The 27,916-nt window shown below is 40.4% G+C and overlaps 1 protein-coding gene across 3 annotated transcripts in view; it reads left to right on the top strand.

The window, feature by feature from the left end:
* The window catches only part of UNC5C (unc-5 netrin receptor C), a 299,416-nt gene that overhangs the window by 196,545 nt on the left and 74,955 nt on the right, over positions 1–27,916 (top strand). For all 3 annotated transcript variants that reach the window (XM_033160516.1, XM_033160517.1, XM_033160518.1), the window contains exon 3: positions 13,101–13,244. In XM_033160516.1, the coding sequence (XP_033016407.1) occupies positions 13,101–13,244 (144 nt within the window). The remainder of the gene's footprint in view (positions 1–13,100; positions 13,245–27,916) is intronic.

Raw genomic sequence — 27,916 nt, forward strand, 5'->3', positions numbered from 1 at the left:
CAACACCTGGCACTTCCACATCTGGAGCTTCCATGTAGCTTAGGGATGGGAAGCCTGGAGCCCTCCAGATGTTTTTGAACTATAATTCCCATTGACCACTCTGCTAGGGGCAGTTGGGAACTGCAATCCAACAATAGCTGACTCAGGTTTAAGCTATTGTGGCCAGAATTGTTCTATCTATCTATCTGCTTGTTTTTATGATTGTTGTTGTTGTTGTTGTTGTTCAGTCGTTCAGTCATGTCTGACTCTTCGTGACCCCATGGACCAGAGCACGCCAGGCACGCCTATCCTTCACTGCCTCTCGCAGTTTGGCCAAACTGTTTTTATGATTATTAATCAATTATATTTCCATACCACCCTTCTTCAGAGGATTACAGGGTGGTTTACAATATAAAAACACAAAAATACATAACATAGTAACAAACAAAAATCCCTCCCAAGGTTTAAAAGGCCATATATTGTTTAATTAGTCAAAGGCCTGGGAAAAGAGGAATGATTTTACCTGGCACCTAAAAATATGTAAGGAAGGCGCCAGGTGAGTCTCCCTGGGGAGAGAATTTTACAAACGGGGAGCCACTGCAGTAATTGCAGGAAGATCCATCCAAGGTAGTAGCCATCTCTACATCCATTGGCCAAAATGGATGAAGTAAAGGAAAGTTATCAATAGTGCTTGAAGCATTATAACCAGGATAACTTATCATGCAAGATACACCAATTTCACGTGTATTATTTTGTGCAAATCAGTTTTAAAATAAGACATCAGTTTTATATTTGAAAGCATAGTTGCTCCAGTTTTGGGTTGTTGTTGTTGTTGTTGTTGTTGTTTTTAAAAAAGATCAGGTTCTCAGCCTGAAGCAGAAGGAAACCCTGCTAATTGAAATCTGATTGAAAAGTCTAAGCAAAGCCTTCTGGGCTTTGCCTTAAGCACCTGAGTTTTGAAGGAAAATGTATAAATATATCCCCAGTATACAAAACAAATGTTTGATTTCGAAGTACACTTGTACTGTCCCCCATTTTCTTGTACATAGCTCTACAGTGGTACTTTGGGTTACACATGCTTCAGGTTACAGACTCTGGTAACCCAGAAATAGTACCTCAGGTTAAGAACTTTGCTTCAGGATGAGAACAGAAATCAGGCAGCGGTGGCGTGGCGGCAGTGGGAGGCCCCATTAGCTAAAGTGGTGCTTCAGGTTAAGAATGATTTCAGATTAAGAACGGACCTCCGGAACGAATTAAGTACGTAACCAGAGGTACCACTGTATAATCATTTTACTGTTAACTGCCCATAAAACCTGGTATGTCAAATATTTGTGTCAGAGTAAACTGCCCCATGGTTATTATCTGATGTACCATTTGAAAGAAGTTGTTTGCAACGTTCATTCACATATTTAATTTGCTAATAAAACATGCAGATAAGTTGTGTATGAGGCAGATACCTATATAAAATTATCACCTTCCAGATCAGATGCAGATAGCATTTTTCTTTTTCCTAACCAACATCTCCTTCCCTCCCTACTCTTTCTCTCTGTCTCTCTCTGGCATCCATTTATGTTTAACCTATTTATTAATTTTTGACTTGCAAACACTGCAGAGTATGTGCTTTGAAGTATTTGAACAGAAACACTCTATGGCTGCTTGAGGTCCATATTCTAGAATCCTGTAAACATTACTTTGAAGAACAGGGATTAACTCTACTTAATATCAAAGGCATGTTTGTTTCCTGTATCTCTCTCTCTCTCTCTCTCTCTCTCTCTCACACACACACACACACACACACACACACACACACAATTGCTCAGGTCCCGCCATGGGAACAGCTTCACAAACTGTATGTTGAGTAGTAGATCATAGAGATAGAATCATAGAATCATAACAATGTAGAGCTGCAAGGGACCCCATGGTTCATCTAGCCCAACCTCCTGCAATGCAGGATAGCTGAACTAGTGGTATGTCTATGTTTCAAAAGCGTAATTCCCTTCTGAAAGAGGCTCCCATTTTCCCACTTCATTTTCAGGGCACTTCAGAACTTATTTAGATTTTGAAGGTTGTGGTTTCCACGTCACATTCCCCAGCAATCTGCAGCCTCCCTGGCTGCTCATAGGCTTGCTGATCTGGAAAAACAACAACTCCATGGGAGAAGTTACCTCACAGTGTCTTTCCCTGAGCCCTAAGTGTGGGAAGCCCAGGAACTGCAGAGTTCAGAGCTGAGATGAACTGTAGAAAGAAAGAAAAGGCACCCACAAAAGCTCTTTGTCCACCACAAAAGATGAGCACAACAAAAATTCAGCACTTGACTCAGGACGATTTCCCTGGGATTTTTTTTCTTGCCTTTGATAGTTTTCAAATATTTTCTCACTGATTGATGGAGATTGGTCAGGAAAAGGATTTGGGAGAAATTTTTGACACCACACTAATTCTAACAGCCCAATCCTATGCATGTCTGCTTAGAAGGAGGTCTTTCTGAGTTCAGTAGGGGTTTCTCTTGCATCTGCATAGGTTTGTTGTAGGCAGCCCTGTATCAGGAAGTCCTTTATGTTTGACATTTTATTATGTTTGTATATGTGCTGGAAGCTGCCCAGAGTGGTGGGGGAAACCCAGACAGATGGTCAGGGTAATAATAATAAAATTAGTAGTAGTAGTAGTAGTAGTAGTAGTAGTAGTAGTAGTGCTGGATGAAGTCTCTTTCACAGCAGTTTGGAATTCAAAATAATAATAATAATAATAATAACAACAACAACAACAACAACAACAACAACAACAACAATATATTTATACCCCACCCATCTGGCTGGGTTTCCCCTGCCACTCTGGGTGGCTTCCAACAGAATGTTAAAATACAATAATCTGCTTTCAGATGTCTCCTAAAAGTCTGGTAGTTGGTTTTCTCTTTGACATCTGGTGGGAGGGTGTTCCACAGGGTGGGTGCCACTACCGAGAAGGTCCTCTGCCTGGTTCCCTGTAACTTGGCTTTTTGTAGCAAGGGAACCGCCAGAAGGCCCTCAGCATTGGACCTCAGTGTCCAGGCAGAACAATGGGGGTGGAGACGCTCCTTCAGGTATACTGGACTGAGGCCATTTAGGGCTTTAAATGTCAGCACCAACACTTTGAATTGTGCTCAGAAATGTACTGGAAGCCAATGTATGTCTTTCAGGACCGGTGTTATGTGGTCTCGGCAGCCACTCCCAGTCACCAGTCTAGCTGCCGCATTCTGGATTAGTTGTAGTTTCCGGGTCACCTTCAAAGGTAGCCCCACATAGAGTGCATTGCAGTAATCCAAGCAAGAGATAACTAGAGCATGCACCACTCTGGCGAGACAGTCCGCGGGCAGGTAGGGTCTCAGCCTGCGTACCAGATGGAGCTGGTAGACAGCTGCCCTGGACACAGAATTAACCTGCGCCTCCATGGACAGCTGTGAGTCCAAAATGACTCCCAGGCTGTGCACCTGCTCCTTTAGGGGCACAGTTACCCCATTCAGGACCAGGGAGTCCTCCACACCTGCCCGCTTCTTCTCCTTTCTGAAATAGATACTCCATTTTGCTCCCATCCCATCGTCAAGAGCATGAGTCTTAATGCACCCCACAACACTCTCTCAACTCCCAGTTCCAGGTACAGCAGGTTGGGTGAGATTCCCAGAGGCCTCAAGGATGGCAAATAGGACAGCCCTTCCCCTCACTATTGTTTCTCTAGTCTGTACACTTGTGCTTCAGACACATGTAAATCTATTGGATGGCCTCTTGCACTGACCATAAAAGTATCCTCAGGGAAACTATACTCAACCTTCCTTGAAAAGCCACCACCTGACAAGGTCACAGAAGAATAAAGAACAGCTCCTTCCTCAGTTTTATCACAATCTTTAAGAAGAAGACAGAACTGGGGGGGGGGGAGAGAAAAGACAGGGTAATAAAAAGAAATAAAGCAGAATTAACAATGCCGTTGTCTCTAACTGTCATGCTAGTTTTATATCTCACATTTAAAAACTGAATTTTCATTGTGGGAAAAGAAGCAAAGTAATTTAAGGATGGGGATCAAGGTAAAAGAGGAGTAGGGCGGGAAGAGAACGTGTCAGAAGTAAAGGTTTTTTGAGAGAGAGAAAAGTGGCAAGCTAGAACAAGAATTATGAGCACCATATATACAGTGAACCAAAAGTTAGCACTCAGCCCTAACACACATACACACAGTCAACAGTGATTGATACCAATTTGGGTAGATGGGGTAGATTTCAGATAGGCAAAGATTTCATTACTGACCTATAGTGGGCCATTTCATGTACCGGTAATTGCTTTGATAAACAGACCTGTTTACCTTCAGCCATAGAACTGCATCATCTGCTTTCCAAGACATTCCCTTAGAGCACTGTTCAGGTGTTTTCTGAATGCAGAAAACGATCAAGCAGAATGATTGTGCCTGCTAGCCCCACCTTGCCTGTTATATGCATTTGGTCAGAATATTTGTACATCTGTATAAACTGTCCTTGAATTGGCAAGGTCCTCAGTCATAAAGATAAAGGTTATGTAAGGGCAGGTAAGGGCACATTTAGTTTTCCATATGAATGTACAAAGGAGGCAGGACCAGTGAACATGGGCAAGGTCTGGTGAGAGTTGTATCTGAAGGGCATCAGGTTATGGATAGCTGGTCTATTTACATGAACAGGTTGGTGCTGTCTTTTTCTTTCCCTCATACTCTTATTCTAATAATAATAATAATAATAATAATAATAATAATAATAATAATTTATTATTTGTACCCCGCCCATCTGGCTGGGTCTCCCCAGCCACTCTTGGCGGCTTCCACCAAACATTAAAATACATTTAAAATATCACAGTTTAAAAACTTCCCTAAACAGGGCTGCCCTCAGGTATTTTCTGAATGTCAGGTAGTTGTTTATTCCCCTGACTTCTGATGGGAGGGCGTTCCACAGGGTGGGCATCACTACCGAGAAGGCCCTATGCCTGGTTCCCTGTAGTTTTGCTTCTCGCAGTGAGGGAACCGACAGAAGTTCACTAGAACTTTGCCAAAGTGGGAGTGAATTTAGGGATTCCTCCTTTGGTGAGACATTCATGGAAAGTGAAGAAGGCCTGAAGAGCTTTGACAGGACTAGTAATATTTCTCAGAAGAATTTTCACCAGACTCTGTGCTAGCAGTCAGCAAAATCAGGCGCTGGGTGAGATCACAGGGGCTTGGAAGAGCCTTTCACTGTGCCACCTTTTGCCACTGTCCCTGGCTATGTTGTACCTCCACTGTTGGAAACAGTAAACCTCTGAATGCTTGTTGTTGAGAGGAGAGTGCTGTTTCACTCTGGCCCTGCTTGCTGGCTTCCCAAGCCTAGATCTGCTTTGCTTCAGGAAGACTGCTGCATCATGTACCAATTTTGTGCCATGGATTTGCTTTGTGTCATGTCAAAAGTAATAATATGGTGCCTCTCAATATGTACAGAGTGATTCTATATCATCCTTGATGAAATACAACTTACCCAACACATACATTAGGATGAGACTAGAGACAGGGTATTGTTTTTAGATTCTAAGGGTATGGCTTCTAAAATCTGAGTACTTATCCTTTTATCCATTTTATTAAAATGATGTAAGAAATATGGGGAATATCCTAACCAACACTCTTTCAGGTGCATTACCAGCACTGAAGTGACCTTCCGTGGTGTGCAAACCTGGGCAATGTGTATGGAGGTCCTGGGCTGCCCAGATGACAAGACCTTCCCCCTCAGCCTCACTGATGTGGTCCAAAGGAAAGCAGAGCAATGTGTTTGGCACCAGCTTCACTGCAAGAATTGCCGGATAGAGGCATACAAGGTGCCATCCAACTGCCTTAGGGACTCCACTCCAGATTTGTGTAGGGTTAACTCCTTAGTCATTTCTTCTCCCAAATATATCCCACAGTTTTCCTTCTCCTAGATGGGGCATCCTCCCAAATTGATGGGCTCTGTCTCAGTTCCCTCTACAGCACGTGCAGAAAATGCCTTCTTGACTATTGGACACACTGTTGGCCTTGTCCGCTCAAATAATTATACTTAATTCTGTGGCATAGGAAGCTGCCATACTTCCTATCAGAGCATTGCTCCTTCTCTTGAGTGGCAGAGCGTTGGCTTGTTCCAGAGTGCCAGGCACAAGTCTTTCTAGCTCTACCTGGAAATGTTTGAGATTGAATTTGCTAACTATTTGCATGCAAAGCATGTGCTCCACCACCACAGCCCTTCCTTCTCTATTGTGTCTTTTCTACTTTTGGAAAGTAAAGGTTTTCAAACTGGGGGGTGAGTGAATTCCCTCTCTGTCCCATGATGTTTTGACTTTATTTGTGCTCACCATGGAAAAACAGCAGAAGCAGTACCATAAACGAGTGCAGAAGACATTTCATTACCAATTCTTAATTACTGGGATTTTATACTGTGTGCAGCACTTATTGTGCACTATGGGTCTCTGCAAACTCATGCAATTATTCCCCTACAATTAAGTTTGTTATGACATAACTTTAAATGGAAAGCACATGCTTCTGAGCCCTGGTGTTGGAATTTATGCAAATATATTAATGTATGCAAATTTGCAATTTCCTGGATTTCTCTCAGAGGTTACTGGCAGTTATTCAGTTGTGGATTTTGGGTGTATAAATGGATGAGTGATGCTGATTCTTGTCTGCCAGGAACTAGATGAAACAATTAACTCATTTTAACTTATTTTTTTCACCATAGTGATCTCCTGGTGGGCAAGGACTGCTCAGTTTCATCACCCCTTCCCAGCAGGCCCTTTTTAATTGTTTATGACTATAGTCACTCAGCATGTCAAAGACATCAATGCTTCCAAGAAATAGAAATATGCCTGGAAACTTGGGCAGGATAGAGGGCAACTTTGCTCCTGAAATAACAGCCATGGTTTCGTCCTACAGCAGAGGCAAATGATATATTTCGGCAAACTGACCACCTGAAGCAACTGTCCTCCAACCTTGGAAATGGTTTCAGCACTTACAAACTGGTTCTAATTATCAGGTGCAACAAAATGACGCAAGTCCTAAAACCGAGAAGCTAAAATGAATGGTATTTAATATAGGGTCACCACAAATGTACTCTTAGGGACTGAGAGTGCTTTTCACCTGTTGGCCTCAACTGGTCATATATTGTGTTGAAGCAAAAATACTAGCTAGGCTTAACTATGGTCAACATGGCTGTATTCTTGCAGACATAGGCTCAGAGCCAAAGTAGAAGGCAGTTTATGAAAGGGGGTTTTCTTGTCCCTTGCTCCTGCAGCCCTATGCAGCCCCATAAAGCCTCTCTGGGGGGCAGAGAGACCACCCTCTGTGATGCTAGATGGGGTGCAGAGAGCTGCTGTAGTAAAGGGAATTGATCAAAATTCATCAGCCACACCTTTCAGAAACTTTCTTCTGCTTATGGTTCTCTGGATCCAAACCAATATGTTTACTCATACATTTATGCTTAGGAAGAGGAAAACAAGGCACAATCCTGAATTAAATGTACTGGCCTTTGGTGCCTTTTAGAACATCTCAGCATACTGCCTACTCCTGAAGCATAAACAGACTTGCATTTACTTCTACAGCAAGGAATAGCAAACATTCAGATATTACACAGGTGTTCTCTTCCCTAAGGTAACATTCTCCATGTGCGGCATGTCTGTGATACAGCACCAGATGACCACAAAGAAAGAAAATTAGCTATTCCATACGGTCTACAAAATCACATCATACACTCACATAATAAGTTCTGTGCCATCGCAGATGCTTTAACAGATTTAATTTTCTCTAACACACCTAGGAAGTGTTGTCATATTAGGGACTTCAACTGTTTTAGCAAAGGCTGATAAGATTTAGCTTAGCTGACTCGATGTAACACTGGAGAAATATCTCATTTCCAGTTGCTTAAGCTGTACAGTTCCCTTTGTTATTTGGTCCGACAAGTAGTTTCTTTTACTTCCGAAAACTAATATTTCTGAAGCAAACCACCATTACAAGGTTACCTTAACTGAATCCATGTATAGCTAAGAAATCATGATCATTTTCAAAAGCCAAGCTTGTGATCTGAGCAGAGACAAGCTGGGACTTGTTTAAATATTATATATGTGTTTGCAAGGCATATATATAATTAACATTTCCAGGTTTGCATGGCATCTTAAAATATTATCATACCATTTAAAGTCACACTCTTTAAAATGTATTCATGTCATTTTTAAATTTATTCGTGCTGTTTGGAAACACATCCCTTGATTGCCTACATCTATGAAGATGTATGCAGAGTTACAGAGGGGCAGGCCGTATGCTCATGCAATACTTCCAGAATTGTGTGTGCTAAGCATACTGGTATGCCACAAGATGTCAAGGACAGGCAAGAGTCCGAAGGGTGGGCAGAGGAGACAGGAGGATGAACCAGGGGAAGAAGCCAGTGATTTGTGGGATACTGTGCCAACCATGAGGCAGGGGAAAGGCAGTCAGATGGGAGATGAAGAGGTGGAGTAAGAATTGCAGGAAGGCACAGAAGCACAGTAGACAATCCTAGAGAGAGTCACATCATTAGAATCTCCTCTGTTCCCTCCCACACTGTTTACCAGGACAAGGAGGGACTTAAAGTGACACGAGCAGCTGAAGCTGATGTGCAGGAGAACATGCCTGTTGCTTGCATGCGTCAATGAGAAGAGAGGGTTTAAATGTGCTAATGGAGGTGTTGTCGTGCCACTGCTCCACCTGTCTAGGTCAGGTCTGGGAACAGGTCTGAAGAAGGAGATGCCTAGCCAGCCATTTAGCAGGAGCTGTGCATGTGATTCTTCTACCTTAGGAGCTGGTGTGTGCTTTGCCAATAAAGACCTAAACTTCCAATCACATGTCCACCCGTGCGTGTGCTTGGGACACAAGAGGAGGTTAAGAGTGCCTTGAAAATCCAGCCCCCATCTTGAATGCAGCAACTATGCTATGACCACCCTTGTTCAGAAGTTACAAGAAAAATTAGCTCCCCTTTCTGCTAATATCTAGACAGTGAATCATAGAACTGAAGGGACTTCAATGGTCATCCAGTCCAGCTCCTCTGCGAATGCAGGAAATCCATCAGGTGCATGTTACAACAAACCAAAGTAAAACCAATACTGGGGTATTTAGGTTGTCACAGAAGTGCTATTATTAAAGAAACATTTGTTTCTCAGCTTGAACAAACAATCAGCAACTGTAGCTCACATCAAATTAAAACGTTTCCAAACCTATTAGGCAAAACTATGCTTGCATTTAGAAGAATGATCAAACTGAATTGAAGCCTAACTGATGTCACTTTTTATATGCTACACTGCCAAAGCTAATCCTGTGAAAACAAGTAAAAAAGAAACTTCAACCTAGAAACAACTGCACTTCAGAATAAAAGCAGATTTCAAAATGCACATTGTGTTTCCCCATATTGTAAACAGGGGAGGAGATATTACAAGGACCATTTCCTAGAGTGGAAATACCTCATGAACACACACAAAAAGGTGGAGAGAGTTGTCCACTGTCCCTGCTCAGTTCAGTTGTTAAAACCACAACAGCTATATTTTCAGTCTTTTAATTTCAAGGTGAAATGCTATTATGCATTTCCCCCAAAGTAGTTCATAATTTGATTGGCAAAATGTCAAGGATAATGAATCTTTTAAAAACAAAAACTGACATACAACAGAGGCCCTAACAGTACAGTGTATCTCATTAAGTCCTCCCCTCCCACCAGATAACACTGGGCTACATTTATATGCTTTATCCCCTCTATTGTTATAATGTTGAAGGTTTTTTGGGCAGTGGTTTTTTTTTTAATTGAATTGGCATACAACGTAAGTGGCAGTATGCAAGTGTATGCAGACAGTAATTAAATGCTGGTTTTTTTCAGTTGAACCTCTGTGAAACGGGGAGCAAAAAATAAGGATCATCCTTGGTTTCTGCTTGCCAGGACACACTGTGCTGTATAATTAAGGATATCTGCGCTATCTTTCTGAACTTGCATCGCATTGCTAGGTCCTCAAAAGACTTTGACAAGCCCATGACACAAATGTACATATAATTTGAATATGCTAATTAGCATGCACATTTGATTTGGCTTTCAGAGGAGCAGAATATTTTTTTAAAGAGTGGACCACTCTTTAAGAACTCTCTGGCCACATACCCACCATACGTTTAAAGCACATGTATTGAATCATAGAATAATAGAATTGTAAAGTTGGATAGGACTCCAACCCTCTGAAATGCAGGAATCTCAACTAAAGCATCCATGACAGATGACCATCCAACCTCTGCTTAAAAACCTCCAAGGAAGGAGAGTCCACCATGATTCCCCTAAAGAATCATGGGAACCGCCAAAGGCGCCAAGATTGAGGGGGCCTATTGCATGCCATGTGACGTTGCATCATTGGGAGGAGGATGAGCCCAGGACAGCGAAACTTCAATGGCCTGTAGCTCCTCCTCTTTCATGCTCAGGAGGAGCTGACCACTGAAGCTGTGCTTCTCTCAGCTCTGTGCCTTCTCTGCCTCCTTAACATTGAGGCGTCTTGGCCAACAGATATTGGGGGGTGGGGTGGGCGAAGACAGCTTGGCCTCATAGAGTTGGCGCCCCTGGGAACTGCAGTTTCTGAAGGGTCTTGGAAAACACAGTTTTGTGATGGATAAGGGTTCGGGGGTGTGTGCTTTGATTGCATGGCATGTATGCAGTGTCTGGCTTTGCAGAGGTACTCCTGTTTGCTCTCAGTTGAAAACCTCTGGGCCGAGCTGCTGCAATCCCATTGTTTTATACACAGAGGCAGAAAGCCCAAACAGAAAGAATGAGCAGAGCTATATAACCCTTAGTTTAGCTGAATGTCAAACTGCACATTTTGAGATCCAGATACTGTTTAATTTACATTTCCTAGCAATCCTATATAGGGGGGAGAAAGCCCAGTGTGGGTTTGAGTCTTTTAGCAGTGTGGAGTTTTGGAAATTGCATTTTAAAAATTTAACGTGCATACCTGTACTCACTTTTATCGACCCCTTGTCAAAAATAATAAGAGAACAAGTGCTGAAGAGTAGTGTTTTGACATCTCTAATGCTTTCCTGTTTGGTTAGTTTTGAAATATTAAAGATATGTAGGCTTGGACTATTAATCCTGAATGTGAGAGTGGCATCAAGACTCAACATGAATGTTACCCTTGGTACCTGCCACCAAACATGGTTGCATTTCTGTTGGTCTGAGAAGGGAGGGGGCCTTGGATGCTCGAGTGAGGAATTTATGGACATTTTTTAATTATAAAATGGTTGTTCTTGTCAGGTTCCCAGTTTAAAATCCATTATGGGTCAGGAAGAGGAGGCTTGTTAGTACTTTGAGGGGCAAATGCACAAAGCTGATTGACATTCTGAGTCTTTAATTATAATTGTAGTTTAATTATAAGTTTTGGAGCTATGGTTTTAGATAACTGATGCATGTGATCACAAATCTGCTGTTTCAAAGTGCAAATTAGCAGCATTAGAATTCTGTTAGAATTTTGCTACAAGTGTTCCAGATTTAAAAATATTCAGATTTAACATAGCATCATTAAGTCCAGTGTATTGGGAATGATCTGCTACATATATTAACCTTGTTTTGTTGCTAGGTGAATTAAATGCTATAAAAGTCTGTTTATCTCTACCACTTTGCCTTAGTCACTTTCTCAGTAAGGTGTAGTGATAGCTATACAACTATATTGCAACCACTTTGATCATAGAAATGATAAATGTTAGTTACACCTCAGTGAATCTTGGGGGTATTTCGATAGCAATAAGATGTGTTCTAGATTTCTTTAAAATATCTTAAGGAGTGTCATTTTCAGACATTCAAAGGTGCATGGAGCAAAGCTGCAAAATTAGACTTTGTTCTAACTCTTCATTGCAGTGCTAACTCCAGATGGCCAGAGAACAACAAACACAGAGACCAGGAGGCCAGCATAATATTTGAAAGAGACTGCATTAGAAGGAACCAACTTTAGTCAACAGTGTGCTGCTACCAAACTATATACAAATGTGAAACTAGCGAGATGAACCTAGATTCTTTTCCCTACTGGTCTCCCCCAGGACTGATCCAGCCAATACAGCCATTTCTAAATCACTTTAATTCCTGCTTACATTATAATCAAGTCCTATGAGGGGGAAGGTTGAAGGAATTGGGCATGTTTAGTCTGGAAAACAGACAATTAAGAAAATTACAAGAAAAAGGATTCAGATTAAACAATTAGGAAGTTCAAGCTGCTTGATAGCGTCAATAATAATTTCATTTATAAATCACTTCCCATAAGCCATCCCAAAGCAATTCACAGTATAATAAAAACAGATATAAAACAGTTACATGTATAAAAACCTGTAAAGCAATTGCATATATGAAAATATATATCACACACAGAGAGATTTTAAGGCAACAATAGCACATTCATAAAATCAATTCAAATCCAATACATGTGCTTGTTGAAGGAGGAAGGTCTTTAGCAGGCAGAGAAGATGCCTGCCTGGTATTTAATGGGAGTTCCCAAAAGCTATCTTCCACCACACTAAAAGGCCTTGTTCTGACGTTGCATGGAATGGACCTCCTGATAGGATTATATCTGTAGGAGACCCTCTCCTGTAGAACACAGTGATTGGTTGGGTGTTTAAAGGAGGTAGATGGTCATGCAAGTGGTAATAGTGAAGCTGAAGCTGAACCACAGCAAAGCAGGTCCAGGGAGTTCTTGATGGTGGGACTCTTCTGGGGTATGGGAATCGACAAGTGTCTGACTGCACTGCCAGCCCTGCCTTCTTGTCTGAAGGGGGAAGATGCATATTTTGTCCCTTTTCTTAGAGAGTGTACATTGCTCTTTGAATTTCCCCCTTTAGACAAGACCTCAAAGTATGTAGAAAGGTTCCAGGATCATTTTGCATCGACTCTGCTCCTTTTAAGTATCTAAAGCCAAGGTGTATGCAACCATTTTGTTTTATTACCCAACATTTTCACCCAACAGCATGTATGCTTCAATGGTAAGGTCATGCAGCCTTTCCCGTCCCCTTGCTAACAAGCACCATGTCTGCTGCTGTTAACAATTCAAACAGCATTTCCCCCCCCCCCCAATTCTGAAATAAATATGGGGATATTGATTGTGTTCTGGCAGGACTGATTGTTCGAGAAGTAAGCATTGAGATTTCCCGCCAGCAAGTTGAAGAACTCTTCGGACCAGAAGATTACTGGTGCCAGTGTGTGGCTTGGAGCTCAGCAGGTACTACGAAGAGCCGGAAGGCCTACGTTCGTATCGCATGTAAGTATTCATGCTTCTGCATGGCTCCACCTTGTATGCATGATCAAACCTTGCATCGCACACAGTCAAAAGGTCTAAAGTTCCTTTTATAGGAGTATAGGAAACTGCCTTATACTGAGGCCATAGGCCCATACAACTCTGTAGTGTCTGCACTCTCCAGAATTTCAGATAAGGAGTCTTTTCCAAGCTGTACCTGGAGATGCTGTACCACTAAGCTATACCCTTTCTCTCAAAGGGAAACATATGTACACACACTGCATTAGTGTAAGGTGTAGTTTCACCCTCAGTCTTCATTGCTGCTGGGAATGAAGGTTAGAAGGATAAGCCTTCATAGAAAAGGTGCATTTTGAAGTCGTATCTGAATGCAAATCTCCATTGGACAACCTGAGATTTTAATTACTGATAAAACCCCAACACAATTACTTGTCAAACACAACTGGCAGAGCTTTTCAAATTTGTGGCTCACCTTCCAGTATTTATTTTCTCGGCTGAATGTACATTACAGAAACCCACAGAATTAGTGAGACTTTTAAGTCCACTGTGAGCATTTCTTTCAGCACTGCAGATGAAATTAAAATGAATAGTGTTTTCCAAATTCACAAATCAGAATTGGGTATTTATTTCCCTTGACAGATACTTGAACTTAAGAGTCGTGCTATGTGGATCCATTAATCTGTCAGATTTGAAGTGCAGTGCAAGTAATGGTCTTCAACCCAGAGAAATTGCCTGTAGTCAAACAAACAGTTATTATATCCAAATAAACCTTCTGTCAGGATGTATGCAATCCCAGAGTGGAAGATTAGATATATGCAACCATTTCATTGCAGTGTGCTTACTAGTCTGAATAAAGAATGGATGTGGCCTATTTTGCCTTAATCAGAAGAGAATAAGACTGTAAAAAAAAAAACCTGTCTTTGCCCTATTGACACTCATATTAATATTAAATCTTCTCTTCTCCCATCACATCTGTACTGCCCTGCTTCCCCTGACACAATTCAAGGCGAGCAGATCTTAGAAACACAGATATCCATCTTATTATACAAATATTTAATTTTCATTAATTTTCAAAGGGAGGACTGGCTTTCAAATGCTGTATTTGCTCTGGAGACTCTCATTTCACTACCACGTGGATGAAATGAGTTTACCCTGACTCACAGTGGAGGTAAGCCACATTACTCAGAGTCAGGTTTTCTTTGCCTTTGGGGAAATGAAACAAAACAGCTTTTGGTGAATGCTCACTAGAAGCTGGCTATCTGTCTGGCATTTAGCCTGACATTTTAGTGAAAAAGAATTCCACTTCTAGTAATGTGAATGAATTCTCCAGAAAAAACAAAAACCTGTTATTGGGATGTACAGTTTTTCCAAGAGGTACTCTTAATCTGGAGGCTATCAGAAGAATTCGTAAATGAGAAATTAAGGCACAGTGAGGTTTTAAAAACTGAAAATAGGCCTTGTTCCTGTCCTCACCAATTTCATACTGATAACCATCCCTGCTTTTCCTGAATCATATTTAGTCTTGTTTCCAATTATGGTATGGTACTTGCTTTTGATTAACATTGGTAGAAAATTTAAGATGAATAAGTGGTTGTCCAGTCTTTCTGAATAATTTCTAGTGGTGCCCCAACTGACAGGAGCACACAGAACTGCTTCAGATGTACATAGATTCATAGGTTCGTAGAATTGTAGAGTAGGAAGGGACCTTGAGGATCATCTAGCCCAGGGGTCTGCAACCTTTAAGACAAAAAGAGCCACTTGGACCCGTTTCCGAAGGGGGGGGGGAAACTGGGAGCCGCAAAACCATTGCGAGATTTAAAACAAATATAACACTGCAGAGGAAAAACCCTTATTATTATTATTATTATTATTATTATTATTATTATTATTAGGAGCCAATGAAAAGAATAGAAAAGGAAGTATTATATTTATTATTATTAGGACGACGTTAAATCTTATTTTGTGCACATTTAAAGCAGCAGGGAGCCTGCAAGTACTATCTGGCTTCAGGGCAAAGCCTTGTTTAAGCTGCCTGGAAAGGCTGACAATCTTTTGATCTCTTCTCTCAAACCAGCTGAGCTGGGGATCTCTGGGCGTTGCTTCTACCCCCCCAAAAAGCGCACGATCTCTTCTCTACCCCAAAACCAGCTGAGCTGGGGATCTCTGGGCGATGCTTCTACTCCCCCCCCCAAAGCGCACGATCTCTTCTCTCCCCTCAAACCAGCTGAGCTGGGGATCTCTGGGCGATGCTTCTACCCCCCCAAAAGCGCACGATCTCTTCCCTACCCTCCCCCCCCAAAGCACACCATTTCCGCGCCCTAGGCAGCCGCCCCGGAGCCACGGCAGAGCTGTCAAAGAGCCGCATGCGGCTCCGGAGCCGCAGGTTGCTGACCCCCGATCTAGCCCAACCCCCTACAATGTGGGAATATGCAGCTGTCCCATACGGGGATCAAACCTGAAATCTTGGCATTATCAGCACCCTGCTCTAATCAACTGAACTATTCAGACACATGTTTTATCACATGATGGCTGCCTCATCAAGTGATGACTCCCATATGTAAATATTAATCATCACATACTTATTTCCATAGGATTCACCTCTGTATGACCTTATACAGCACACTTTTCAATGTGTATACACATTCAGATGCCAGCCACCAGGTGTACAGCAATCAAACCTAGGGGGGGGAATCAAGTGAGGTGCATGCATGTGTGAACTGACAAGTGATACAACTCCTTCACTATGTTAACTTTCCATTTGCAGTTACAAAAAAGAGAAAAGAATCAAAAATAGAAAAGGGCAACCAAAATGAATCCTCTAGTCTAGACACATTGGCAAAGGGAGTTCTACTATTAAATGAGAAATGGGGTAATGCTCCCCAGCTTTACCCCTACATATTTCACCCAAGATGCTTGCCCAGAAAAATTATGTTAGTGGCACTAGAGATATATCAGGGGATAGGATCTGAAGGTGTTATTACATTGTCTATGGAGTTCAAAGCTCTGCAGTATACTGCATTTTGCACATTTAAGATCCCAGGGTACTCTAGTTGAAAGGATCACAGGGCTTGGCAGGAGTCTTTGGGGTTTTTTTCTGAGACCCTGAAGAACAGCTGCCAGTCAGATGATTTCTACATGCAATACATAATTAGTTTATTCAACTTTCTGCAGCAAGATATGACAGTGACCACTGGCTTTGATGGCTTTAAAAGGGATCAAACAAATCCATGGAGAATAGTGTACCAATGGCTATCAGCTGGGAGAACTAAAAAGAATCTCCAGATTCAGAATATATATGAATTCCAGTTGCCGGAGGAGAAACAGCAAGGGAGAGCTTTTGTCACAATGTCGTGTTTGTGGGCTGCTGAGAACCATCTGGACAGCAGCTGTTAAGAAACAGAATGCTTGACTAGATATCACTTGTTCTGATCCAGCAAGGTTCTTCTTGTGTTCCTACAAGATTTTGTAGAGTAGGGGATCTGCAAAATGTTTCTGTTATCCACTCATTCACTGAAAGCCTTTGCACAGCCTATGGCAAGGTTTAGAAGGGCAAGCAATTAAATGACAACTGAGCCCTCGTGTATTTCAGGAAACCCTAACGTAAGTATTTAACAAGACATATATATCTGGCATTCTGCTGGGATTATACTTCTGGTAGCAAACAAATATTGCAGCCTTTGGGGACTTTCGTGACAGATGAATGCTAAACTTATCCCTTCCAAGCGCTAGCAGTGAGCCCAAGATCAATTTAGTAATGTTTCATAAGTTTATTCTAAGATGATAAAAATAAAACTATGTTAAATTATGAAGTGGATTTCAATGCCTTGTCAGGGAATGTGTGACAGATTGCTACCATGTTACATTCAGTTGGCATTATTGTGATCTAATGTAACAAGGCAAAATTGTTAAAGCCATGTGTATGTAATCACATGTCGTTTGCAGAGAGATATACTGATGTCAGCTCTCTCTTGCTCAGCTGAAATCCTCTGAATGCTTCCCATACGTTCGATTTATTGTTTCCATTCAACCAGTCATGTGCTGGTTGGCTTTTACAACAGCAGCACACAACACCACCATGCTTCCTGGTCAGTTGACAACTGCAAGCTAATTGGGACAATACCCTGAACTTTTCATGATAGAGTTATGTTGTCCAGTGTTTATAATTCAATATGTATTTATTTGTTTTGCCAATAATCTTGCATATAAAATTGTAATTCAGACTGAAGTGACAGATCTTTCAAGCTACTCTTTTAAGAGAGGAAGAAAAACAAAAACAAACTATGAAATGCAAAATGTGATAGTACCAAGGTGACACTGGGTGTATTGCGCTCTCCTAATTTAGAAGTGGGTTTCAGTTTCTGATATTGAAATTTATGCTTTCAGGCTTCTTTGTGTAGGTGAATTACTGTTCTCAGTTATGTTGGATAATTAGCCAGTGCCAAATCCTTCAACTTCTGTTGACAGATTTTTTGTTTTTGTGTTATCAAACCCTTGGCCTGAAACGAGAAGTGGCAGAAGTATGTTTACTGAAAATTTAATGAGAGTTCTTTTCACATTTCAATATACAGAACTGTGCTAACAAGTCACACCCAACTTAACTTACAACGGGGACACATAGATAGAGGTCCTGACCACAACAGCACAACTTCCCACTTCTGCTGCTCCACTCCTGGTACACAGAGCCACACCACCTCCAACCGTTTAAAAGTTACATAGCTATCATAGCTAGGACCCATTGACAGCTTTATTCTTTATGAAGTTGTCTGATCTCTTTTTAAAGCCTTCCAAGTTGACAGCCATCACTATATGCCATGAGAGTGAATGCCATAGGGTTTTTTATGTTTTTTTTTTTACAGCAGCTGCATGCTGGGTTAACATCATCAAGTTATCCACTGCAACTCCAAGATCATCACCAGTTCAGATCCCATTATATAGTTTCAGACCATTGGTCCACCTAGCTCAGTGTTGTTAACAATGACTTTCAGTGGCTTTCCAGAGTTTCAGACAAGAATCTTTCCCACCCTACCTGGAGATGCTGGCAGACTGAAACTGGGATATTTTGCCTAAAAACCACATGCTCTTTTGAGCTTCAGTACTTCCTCTGTAATGGCCAATGAACTGTCCTTCTGTGGACTGATAATTTGGCTTCCATACTGGCCATGTAAGCTCTCAGCACAAGGATCAGACCCATATGAAGTGGGATCCTTCTCAAGCACCATTTGATGATGTCAAAAGGCAAGAAATGATGTGCCTAAGCCACAGTTTCTGCAACTGATGCTCACAGGACATCCTAAATTTGCTAAGAATCCAGGAGTGACCGAGATAACTGTCTGAAGGAGCAGGCTGAAACCTAAAGAACTTTGGACTCAAAAACTGTCTGGATGGTAGATCAGCAGTAAAACATACAGGTGCAGCTTGACATGCTCAGCTGTCTTGTGCATATATACTAGTGCATGGGTACTTATATGAATTTGGGGGACATTATGGCGACTAAAAGTCAATGGGTGGCAGGTGGTTCTGGGGGGAACATATAAAGTTTCTTTCAATTATAGCTCTAGACCTCTTGCTGCTCCAATAAACCAAAATTTCTCAAGTTACACCCGGTTTAGCAGCACTTTTTATACTTCGTTATCTTTCAATTTCATCTATGACTATGAAACTAGTACTCTAGCTTAGATGGATTAAATTTCAGCCAACACCAGTTGTAAGCAGTCGCTCTTTGTGCTGTTTCAGCCTTTGCTTTAAAACTGCTTTGCTGCAGATGCTTAACAGCCCATAAGCATTTTTTTAAAAAATGTTTTATTTGAACCCAGGTTGATAATTAGTAGATTTGCTAATGAGCTGTATTTGGTGGCTACTTGTTAGCAGTGGCATCCAAAAATTAAATGTGCTCTGGACTGAAGAATAAAACAAGCAAAATGCATTTGCCAAACAGCATAATGGGCAAACATCCTCACTGTTTCAAACATATCCGTGGTTCGGGGATTTACAATCTGATTTTATTCACATTGATCTACTAAACTCAGAATACACAGGTAGAACACACTCTCTCTCTCTCTGATAAAAATATCTTCAGCCTTGTGCTATTACAAATATTTCATGTGTGCAAGCATTTCAGCTTGTAATATGGAATGATTCCCTCTCTGCTCCCCCGTTTGCTGTTCTGGGGGTTCTCCCAGCTTCCCGCCAAGCCAGTTTCTGCAGAGAGCATGAAGGACTACTTCATTTTATAATGCCTGTCAGGGGGTGCTTCATTCGAACAAAAAGCTAAGCTGGCTGTGGTAAAAGCTGCTAAAGTTCAAAAATATGTATAGGCAAGAACACACACCACTCTGCCTGAGACCCTTCATTAGAGGGAACATTTCCCTAAGGGTTTACTCCTGCTCTCTGACATTTTTGTGGGGGCTGCCCTTTACCTTTTGGCAGAAACATAGATGTATTTGGCTGTTGGCCTTTTCAAAATGTTGGGATTTTGTTGTCTCAATTTTTTTGAAAATTGCATATCTTTTTTACTTGAATTTTGTATTTGTGTATGGACCTTTGGGATGATGACGGTGATGATGATGATGATGATTATACCCCGCCCATCTGGCTGAGTTTCCCCAGCCACTCTGGGCAGCGTACAGAATATAAGAGGACTTTGGGAGTCCCCTTAATGGGCTTTTGGTCTGAAGACAGCATAGAAATGAATTCCAACAATGCATTTATACACATCAGTGTGTGTTGCAGATGAAGCCAAAGCCCAACTATGCATTCCCCACCCCACCCCTAGGTTGTGGCCTGAATAACATATGCCACAGAAATAACTATATTAATAATAATTGAAGAAACTGTGAGTGGGGAGAGAAGCTTTACACACATAATTGGGTTGTGTGCATGCAGGTTTCTCCTATGAGTGAGGTCAGGATTATTATCCTCATACGTCCAATGCCTTGTTTTGACCAGCCCAGCCCAGCCCAGCCCAGCCCCGACCCATGTACCGTATTTTTCCATGTATAAGACGCCCCCTATTTTGGGGGACTCCAAATTAAGAAAACACCCGTCAGCACTACCCATGTATAAGACGAGCCCCAATTTTAAACCTAATTTTTTGATTAAAAAAACAACCCTAGTCTTATACACGGAATTCAGTAATCTGCAATCTATTTGCTCCAGAGGACAGCTACTAATGTAAATGGAACCATAGACTGCAGTCAGTACAGTGTAGATGCAGAAAGTAGTGGAGGAAAAAACATAATACTTTTATTCTTCATTTCACTTGCCTAGGGATTTTTTTCATTTTTAATAAGTACTATTATGAAGACTGTTATATTTGGCAGGAAGAAAGATAAACATAAAACGCTCAGTTTGCCTCTATTTTCCTTTAATGGCTATTACTGGCGATTTCCTGACAAGCCAAACTGTGCTACCATGACACAATTAGTGCGTTTTAGTAATAAATAGTGATGTTTAGGTAGTCGTTTCATAGCATGAAATTCAGGGTGGTGCCAGCTGCTATAAACAGAATCACCATTTGTGGGTCGCCCCCCACATGGCACCAGTATATTCCTCCCAAAATTGTTTTCTGAACATGTGATGAGTATACATTTAGGGAAGGAGCCAATGAGTAACTCATACAGAGAATCAGACTTTATGATAATGTTCATCATAAGCTAACTTCAATAGTCTATTTTTAGGGGGAGGGGAATATATAGATATTGATTTGCCTCCAACTGTGACATTATTTTTTCTTTTTTAAATTAAAAGAAGAACTCTCTTCTTGGCAACTTGCTGTCTCCCGTGGTAAACATTTTGTGCTGGGTTGGGTTGGGTTGGGTTGGGTTCACTGTTTCATGGATAATAATAATGGACCCAGCTGTGTAAAAATATAAACTAACTCTAAGATTATTTGGGAAGGGGGAGAATTCTACTGGAGAGTTATACAACTTCAAATTAAAGTCTCCCACAAATCTCTCGCTGGATCTGTTTGTCCTCAGAAACCTAGCGATTTAATTTCCACATCAGCTAACTGCGTGATAGTGAAAGAGGAAGCTTATTTCAGGAAGCTGAATATCAGCTAATGATGACCTAGTTTACTCCCTTACTATTCTAAGCAGAACCTGGTCAGGTTGTGTTGAAAGGGTGCTACCAACATCTTCAAATACTGAGGCTTGAAACAGATATTCTACTGTGACCGTAGCTTTAAAAAGGAAAAGAAGGAAGGGATGTGTCAGAACCGCTTTCACAAAACAAATAACAAAATGCAGTAATTCTGAATTAATTCATATCAAAAGAGCAATCCAGTCTACTTCTGGGACATCATTAGGACTGCAAAGTCCATTGTCATTGTCAGTTTATTTGCATATTGCATTTTCCGCTAGTAAATCTGTGCTCACAGCAGTTTTCAGAAAAAATAAATAAATTTAAATACAGTACTGTAATACAATAGCAATGCATATACATAATAATACATGCAATATCACTGCAACACAACATTTATAATTAGTAAACAAATAACAGTTCATTTTAATATATATAAACATTTAACTAAGCATAGAGCATGCTAATAGGTCAAGTCAAAATACATTCCACCATTTCTTCCAAAGAAGTTCAGGATGGGGTAATGGTCCTTTGAGCTGTCGGACTAATGATCCTTAACTTATGCAGTACAAGGCAAGCCCAAGAGGACAGTGGATAAATTGGGTTCTGAGTGGGGAAGCATGACAGAACAACTAACATGTTACGGAATATACTCCCGTATATACTCCCCCCCCCAAAAAAAAAAAACAACTAGTCTGGATGCAACCTTAGTTATCACAGTGTTAGATTCTTTAGGATTTTTTTCTTCATTCTAAATTTGGTGTATGTGAACTCTTTTGATCAATAATGCAAATAGACATTTGTGTTTAATAACTATCAAACATCTGTGTATGGTATTGTCTCAGTCAATATGCCTACAGCTAAAGAAATCAGACCAAAGTTATCAGTTCAATCAACTGAAGCAATGAGAGCAGAAAATTCTTCTAAAGAAAATGTTATTAAGGGGTTTTTAGAAATCTGGAAAAGATTCCTGATCACATAAGCTACAGACACAACAATAATCCCTACCTCGAAGATTTCAGACTGGGATACCAGGTTTGTAGTTGATGGTTGATTGTCTCCTGCTTGACTCCATTTTGAGTAGCCTTTCTCAGCTCAGATGAATTCGAACTTGCTCTGATTACTCTTTAATGAACATTGGTAAACAACTGACTAATTTACTTAAACAATAAGAATGGAAGCAAAAAAAATATATGTTTTTCTTTCATAGTGAGATGTTCGTGGAACAAGTGAAAAGTTGTGTCTTCTGTTTAAAATAAGCAAAGGAGAACAGCCAACAACTTGACTTTCCAAACTTCACCAATGGATCTCTAATAATATTCTTCTTCTTCTTTGGCGATCGCTCATAGCCGAGTAAGATTGTCTTCCATAAACACGGTTTTAACAATGAGTCCGTAAGTGACTGTGATATTTATAAATACATGACCTTTTACTAAAAGATGAAGAAGAAGAAGAGAAGAGTTTGGATTTGATATCCCGCTTTTCACTACCCGAAGGAGTCTCAAAGCGGCTAACATTCTCCTTTCCCTTCCTCCCCCACAACAAACACTCTGTGAGGTGAGTGGGGCTGAGAGACTTCAAAGAAGTGTGACTAGCCCAAGGTCACCCAGCAGCTGCATGTGGAGGAGTGGAGACACGAACCCGGTTCCCCAGATTACGAGTCTACCGCTCTTAACCACTACACCACACTGGCTCTCGAAGAGGAAGAGGAAGGAAGGAAGGAAGGGAAGGAATTGAGAGAGAAAAGGGTTATCTGAGAATTTCTGGTCCAACAACTGGGCAGGCAGCTGAAAAAGCTTATGTGCTATCCATCATTTAGCAGGGATCACCTTTGTGTGCTGTTCAGGGCTTTAAAAGATGAAGGGATAGGCCTATACCCAGTGATAGACGTAACTGCAGATGACTAATTGTTCAGAACAGCTATGTATTGAACTGCATTTTAAGTTAACCATGCATTTTAAGTTAACATAGTGTCTCTGCATATGAAACCTGATGTTTCTTAGCATCCAGGAAATGGTTTTCCGCCAGTTGCCATTCTGCTCTGATAATCTGAATTATTTCTGTCAACAGGACCCATAGGTGATTGTTTGAGTTCTCCACACACAACACCAGGGGATATATGAGAATCTGGAGTGTGTTCATCAAGCACAATCCAGATGAGATGTTCTGAGCATAATTTAGAATCATAGAATCATAGAGTTGGAAGAAACCACAAGGGCCATCCAGTACAACCCCCTGCCAAGCAGGAAACACCATCAAAGCATTAAAGACCTCCAAAGAAGGAGACTCCACCACAGGTGGAATCTTCTTTCTTGTAGTTTGAATCCATTGCCCCATGTCCGCTTCTCTGGAGCAGCAGAAAACAACCTTTCTCCCTCCTCTACATGACATCCTTTTATATATTTGAACATGGCTATCATATCACCCCTTAACCTTCTCTTCTCCAGGATAAACATACCCAGCTCCCTAAGCCGTCTTGGCCATCTGTATTATGTGTCTTTATCACTGCAAAGACACTCTTTAAAAAACTCAATTGGCAATACTCATTTGGCAATTCACATCAGAATCAGACCTATAGCTAAACCAGAAAACTATCTGTTGAGAATGTAATCCTTATAAATATATATTTTTATCTTTGGTATCAAGTTTTTGAAGGCTTCTGGAACATGCTTCTAGACAGAGCAACTTTATTCCTAATTAACATGTTTATTATTAATGGCTTATAACAAGAAGAATAAAAACACATAATTAAAAAAATAAAATTCAACATCAGGCAGAATATTAACAGACAGAACTAAAATACAGTAAAGGCCAGAAATATATGGGTTTTTAATTGACACTTGAATAATAGCAAGGGGTGGCGGTGGATGATTCTCACTATTTGTGCAAATTAAGTAATATTCTTTCCCATCACTTCTCCTTCCTAACAATAGTGACTTTGACTTCAATAGGACCATGCACTATTTTGGTTTTCTGATAAGAATAGCAGCTAGTAGTGGTGGCTGCTTGTATGTCACACAAAAAATCTGCCCAGAAGATAGGGTTATAGGTAATCCATTATAAATAAATTCACCATCCGCTTCCCCCCACCCCGCCGCCATGCCAAAAACACAACCCTACTGGAATCTTGACTTACATTATGCATGTGCTTAAAAGAATGTGAATAAATTCAGACTATAAGCTTCTTGGGTCTTTAAAGTTATTTTCGTGAAATCAAGTGTAGAAAATGGAGCTTAAACACCATCAGTTTGCTTTAAATCAAAGTTTCAGTCAAAGAAAAATGCATATAAAAGCCCTTCTTGTTTTCTGTAGACTCCTGCTATGTTTGTTTTAGAGGGAAAGTCCTAGGTAGAATTACTGAAAAGGGCATGTGAGAGGAATAAGGAGTCTTTAAGGTCTACCAAGGGCAAAAATCCATCTTTCTCTGACAGTAATGCACCATTCTTCGGTATGTTCCTGGTTTACATTTAATTCTTAGCTGACAAGTGTCCGTTTTTCATGCCTATTCATTAGTCACCCTTGCATTAGCACTGCCTTGAAGGCATCTCACCTACCTCTTATCACATTTCGTACAAAATGATAAAAGATATCCTTTAAGTTTTACCCACAACCCCCTTCCATCACAGTGAAGTCCAGCCAAAAAAATAAAATAAAATAATACAGGAGGAGATTAAGTGGCAATTTTGCACAAAGGGGAATTCCTTGTGGGCTATGAATTTAAAGAGGAAATGGTGTGGGGAAGTAAAGTGTGAGTAAAAATCATATAGAGGTGGAATACTTTCAGAAAGTTAAATATTGAATCCACACAGCGTTTCAGATTTCAGAAAATTACAAGGACACAAGGAACCTTAAGAGGAGGAGGAAAGGCCAGTACTCAGCAACATATATAATAATTTGCTGTCCTCTTGATGTTGTCAGACTGCAACTGGGGCTCATGGGAGTTGTAGTCCAATGACATCCAGAGGACACGAGGTTGAGTAATATTGCACTACATGCTTTCCTTTCTAAACCCTCAGAGTTGGTCCCTGGTATTTTACAATGTGATTGATCTCCATTAATTGGGCTAAAATTAAGCCCTCCCAAAAACAGGGAGGATCCCAGCCAGTCTGGGTTAAACTGTACTCTTAACTTTAAATATTTCTCTAGAGCTTCAAAATCATTGTAACGCTATAAATGTAGCCTTCTTCTACATTTTGACTTATCTGTTGATTCAAATGCAGTATTTCTGTAAATTCCGAATGTTTGTCATATCAGGTAAGTTGTTTCCATGAGAGTAATTTACATCTCCAAGAAGAATATAGATTGGTGATACATGATTGAGCTGGATATTAAGTTCCTGACTTGACTCTCTCTCTCTCTTTAGGTATTTTAAATGAAACTTTAATTTTTGTAACTTTCTTTATTTGACTAGCTTTGAAAAGAGAGTAAAATCTTGCTGCTGTTAGAGGGATTTCAGTCACAGAGAATGGCATTCACAGAAACTCACTGTTTCTGTGAGTTTTGCCACCTGCAGCTCTACACTCTTAGAAGCGCAGCCGCTTTTAGCTTACAGATGCTTGCTGTGCATCCAGCGCCAACAAGGGACTTTACTTTCTCTTGTTCAACTGTAATATGAATGTAGCAAGCAACATACAGCAAGAGAGTCAACAGGCTTCTGAGGAATGTATAAAATAAATAAATAAGATCTGAAGGGATAGTGCTTGTCACTCATTTCATCCGGAGAAAACGCAGCCAAATGCCTTGTAAGTACACAAATGGGCTAAGTGTGGGAATAATGGTGTGCTTTGAGCACTTAGAAAAAAACATGTCAGTGTTGCAGCCTTTATGGAAAACTTAAACTCAAGAAATGAGAAACCCATGAGACATTTGTAGTTGCGCATAAGCTAGTTATGTTTAGGGTTGCCATGTTCCCAAAAGTGAAAACCTGGACAAAGAAGTTGTTGAGCTTTTTTGGAACATCTCCCAAAGAAAGTTTTGGGGCTTGGGGGGGGTGGATTTTTAAAGCTGCTTAAGAATAAATAAAAATCACCCTACTTTTCATATGTCCGGGTTTCCCCGGACATTTCGCTGATTTAGAAGAAATCCACCATGGACACCATTTTTTGGCACAATTCCCAGGTATATGGCAGGTCTAGCAACGTGTATGATTTACCTGTGCTTTCCCACATCTTTTGTATTCCCCAAAGGAACTGGTTGGCATTTTCTTTTTTCTTGTCTTTTCTTTGCATCCTTGTAGTTGCTGTGTGGAGAACATACCGCATCGCTAACCAGCATCTGTCTAGATTAGAAATATAGTAGACTGCCCCAATATTAAGCAATTCTGTGATGTCATATATAATGAAATGAAAAAATATATATATTCAAATGTTCATTTAGGAAGACGCTGGAAGGATTCTTATTAGGAATAATACAAGAAAGCCTAAAAGAAGTTGATAAAGTATTGTACTTATATAATATATAACGGTGGCTGTGAGGCTTTTGGTAGCAAAGAACTGGAAGAGTGTCCTGATACCAACTAAAACAGAATGGTTAGCGAAATTAGTAGAATATTATAATGAAGTTAAATTGATGGGAAATATTGGAAGGATCCCAAAGGAAAAAATGGAGAAAGAATGGAAGGCATTTAGAGAATATCTAAAAAACTATACTGAAAAGCCAGAACTCTTATCAGATTAAGGCGAGTTCCGTGATTAGTAAATATGAAATATGTAATGATATTTAGCTTTTACAGTCTTTACAACAATGAAATTTAGAGTAATAAGAAAAAATATAATGTTATTAATATGCAAGGGAAATTAACAGAGACCAAATGATATTACAATTTACGTGATTGGAAGTCTATCACAACAGGGGTGTAGGGTGTAGGGTGGTGGTGGGTTTATGTATTGAGGATATGTGTAATATGTTTGTGTAAACTTTATAATGTAAGTTTGTTTGTGTGCATGTTTGTATGTAAGATTTAGTGTGTGATTTTGTTAATTTTTTCCCAATAAAACATTTTAATTTTTTTTTTTAAAAGATTAGAAATATAGTAGTGGAAACACAGCTCTGAGTACACAAAAGGAAGTAACCAACAGAATGTAAGAGCTCTGCTGCCTTGTAAACACACAATTATATCCTTTTTAAAAAGGGGGGGGGAGTGTTCCTTACTTTGATAGTCTCTAATGGCTGTTTTAAGGGCATTAGAGTCTATTATGTCAGGGTCTGTAGTTAAGAGTACTTTTAGTTTGTAGATCATTGACCCAGTGAAGCATAATGGTGCTTTTTCAAGTGTTAGTGCATATCAGGTCACTATGATGGACATAAAGAGGAAATGGGAGTGGAGAGTTTGGAATCATTAAATTCTCCTGAAGGGCTGGTAGGAAAGGGGCTTCATCTGTGCTGCCTTTTTCCATTATAATGAACAGGATTTAGCTTGCTGGGAAGCAGCAAAAACAAATTATCAGTGTTACAAGTTAATGAAGCTGCCTGCAGAATTGTGCTTTCATAAACAAAATGTGTTATGAGCACAGAGGATCATGATTTAAAAGGTTGGTGCATTAACATCAGGCCTAAATTAATGCTTCGTTGGGTACATGGGGAAAAGTAAAACCAAACTC

This window comes from Lacerta agilis, chromosome 9, assembly GCF_009819535.1.
Source record: "Lacerta agilis isolate rLacAgi1 chromosome 9, rLacAgi1.pri, whole genome shotgun sequence".
Classification (NCBI taxonomy): domain Eukaryota; kingdom Metazoa; phylum Chordata; class Lepidosauria; order Squamata; family Lacertidae; genus Lacerta; species Lacerta agilis.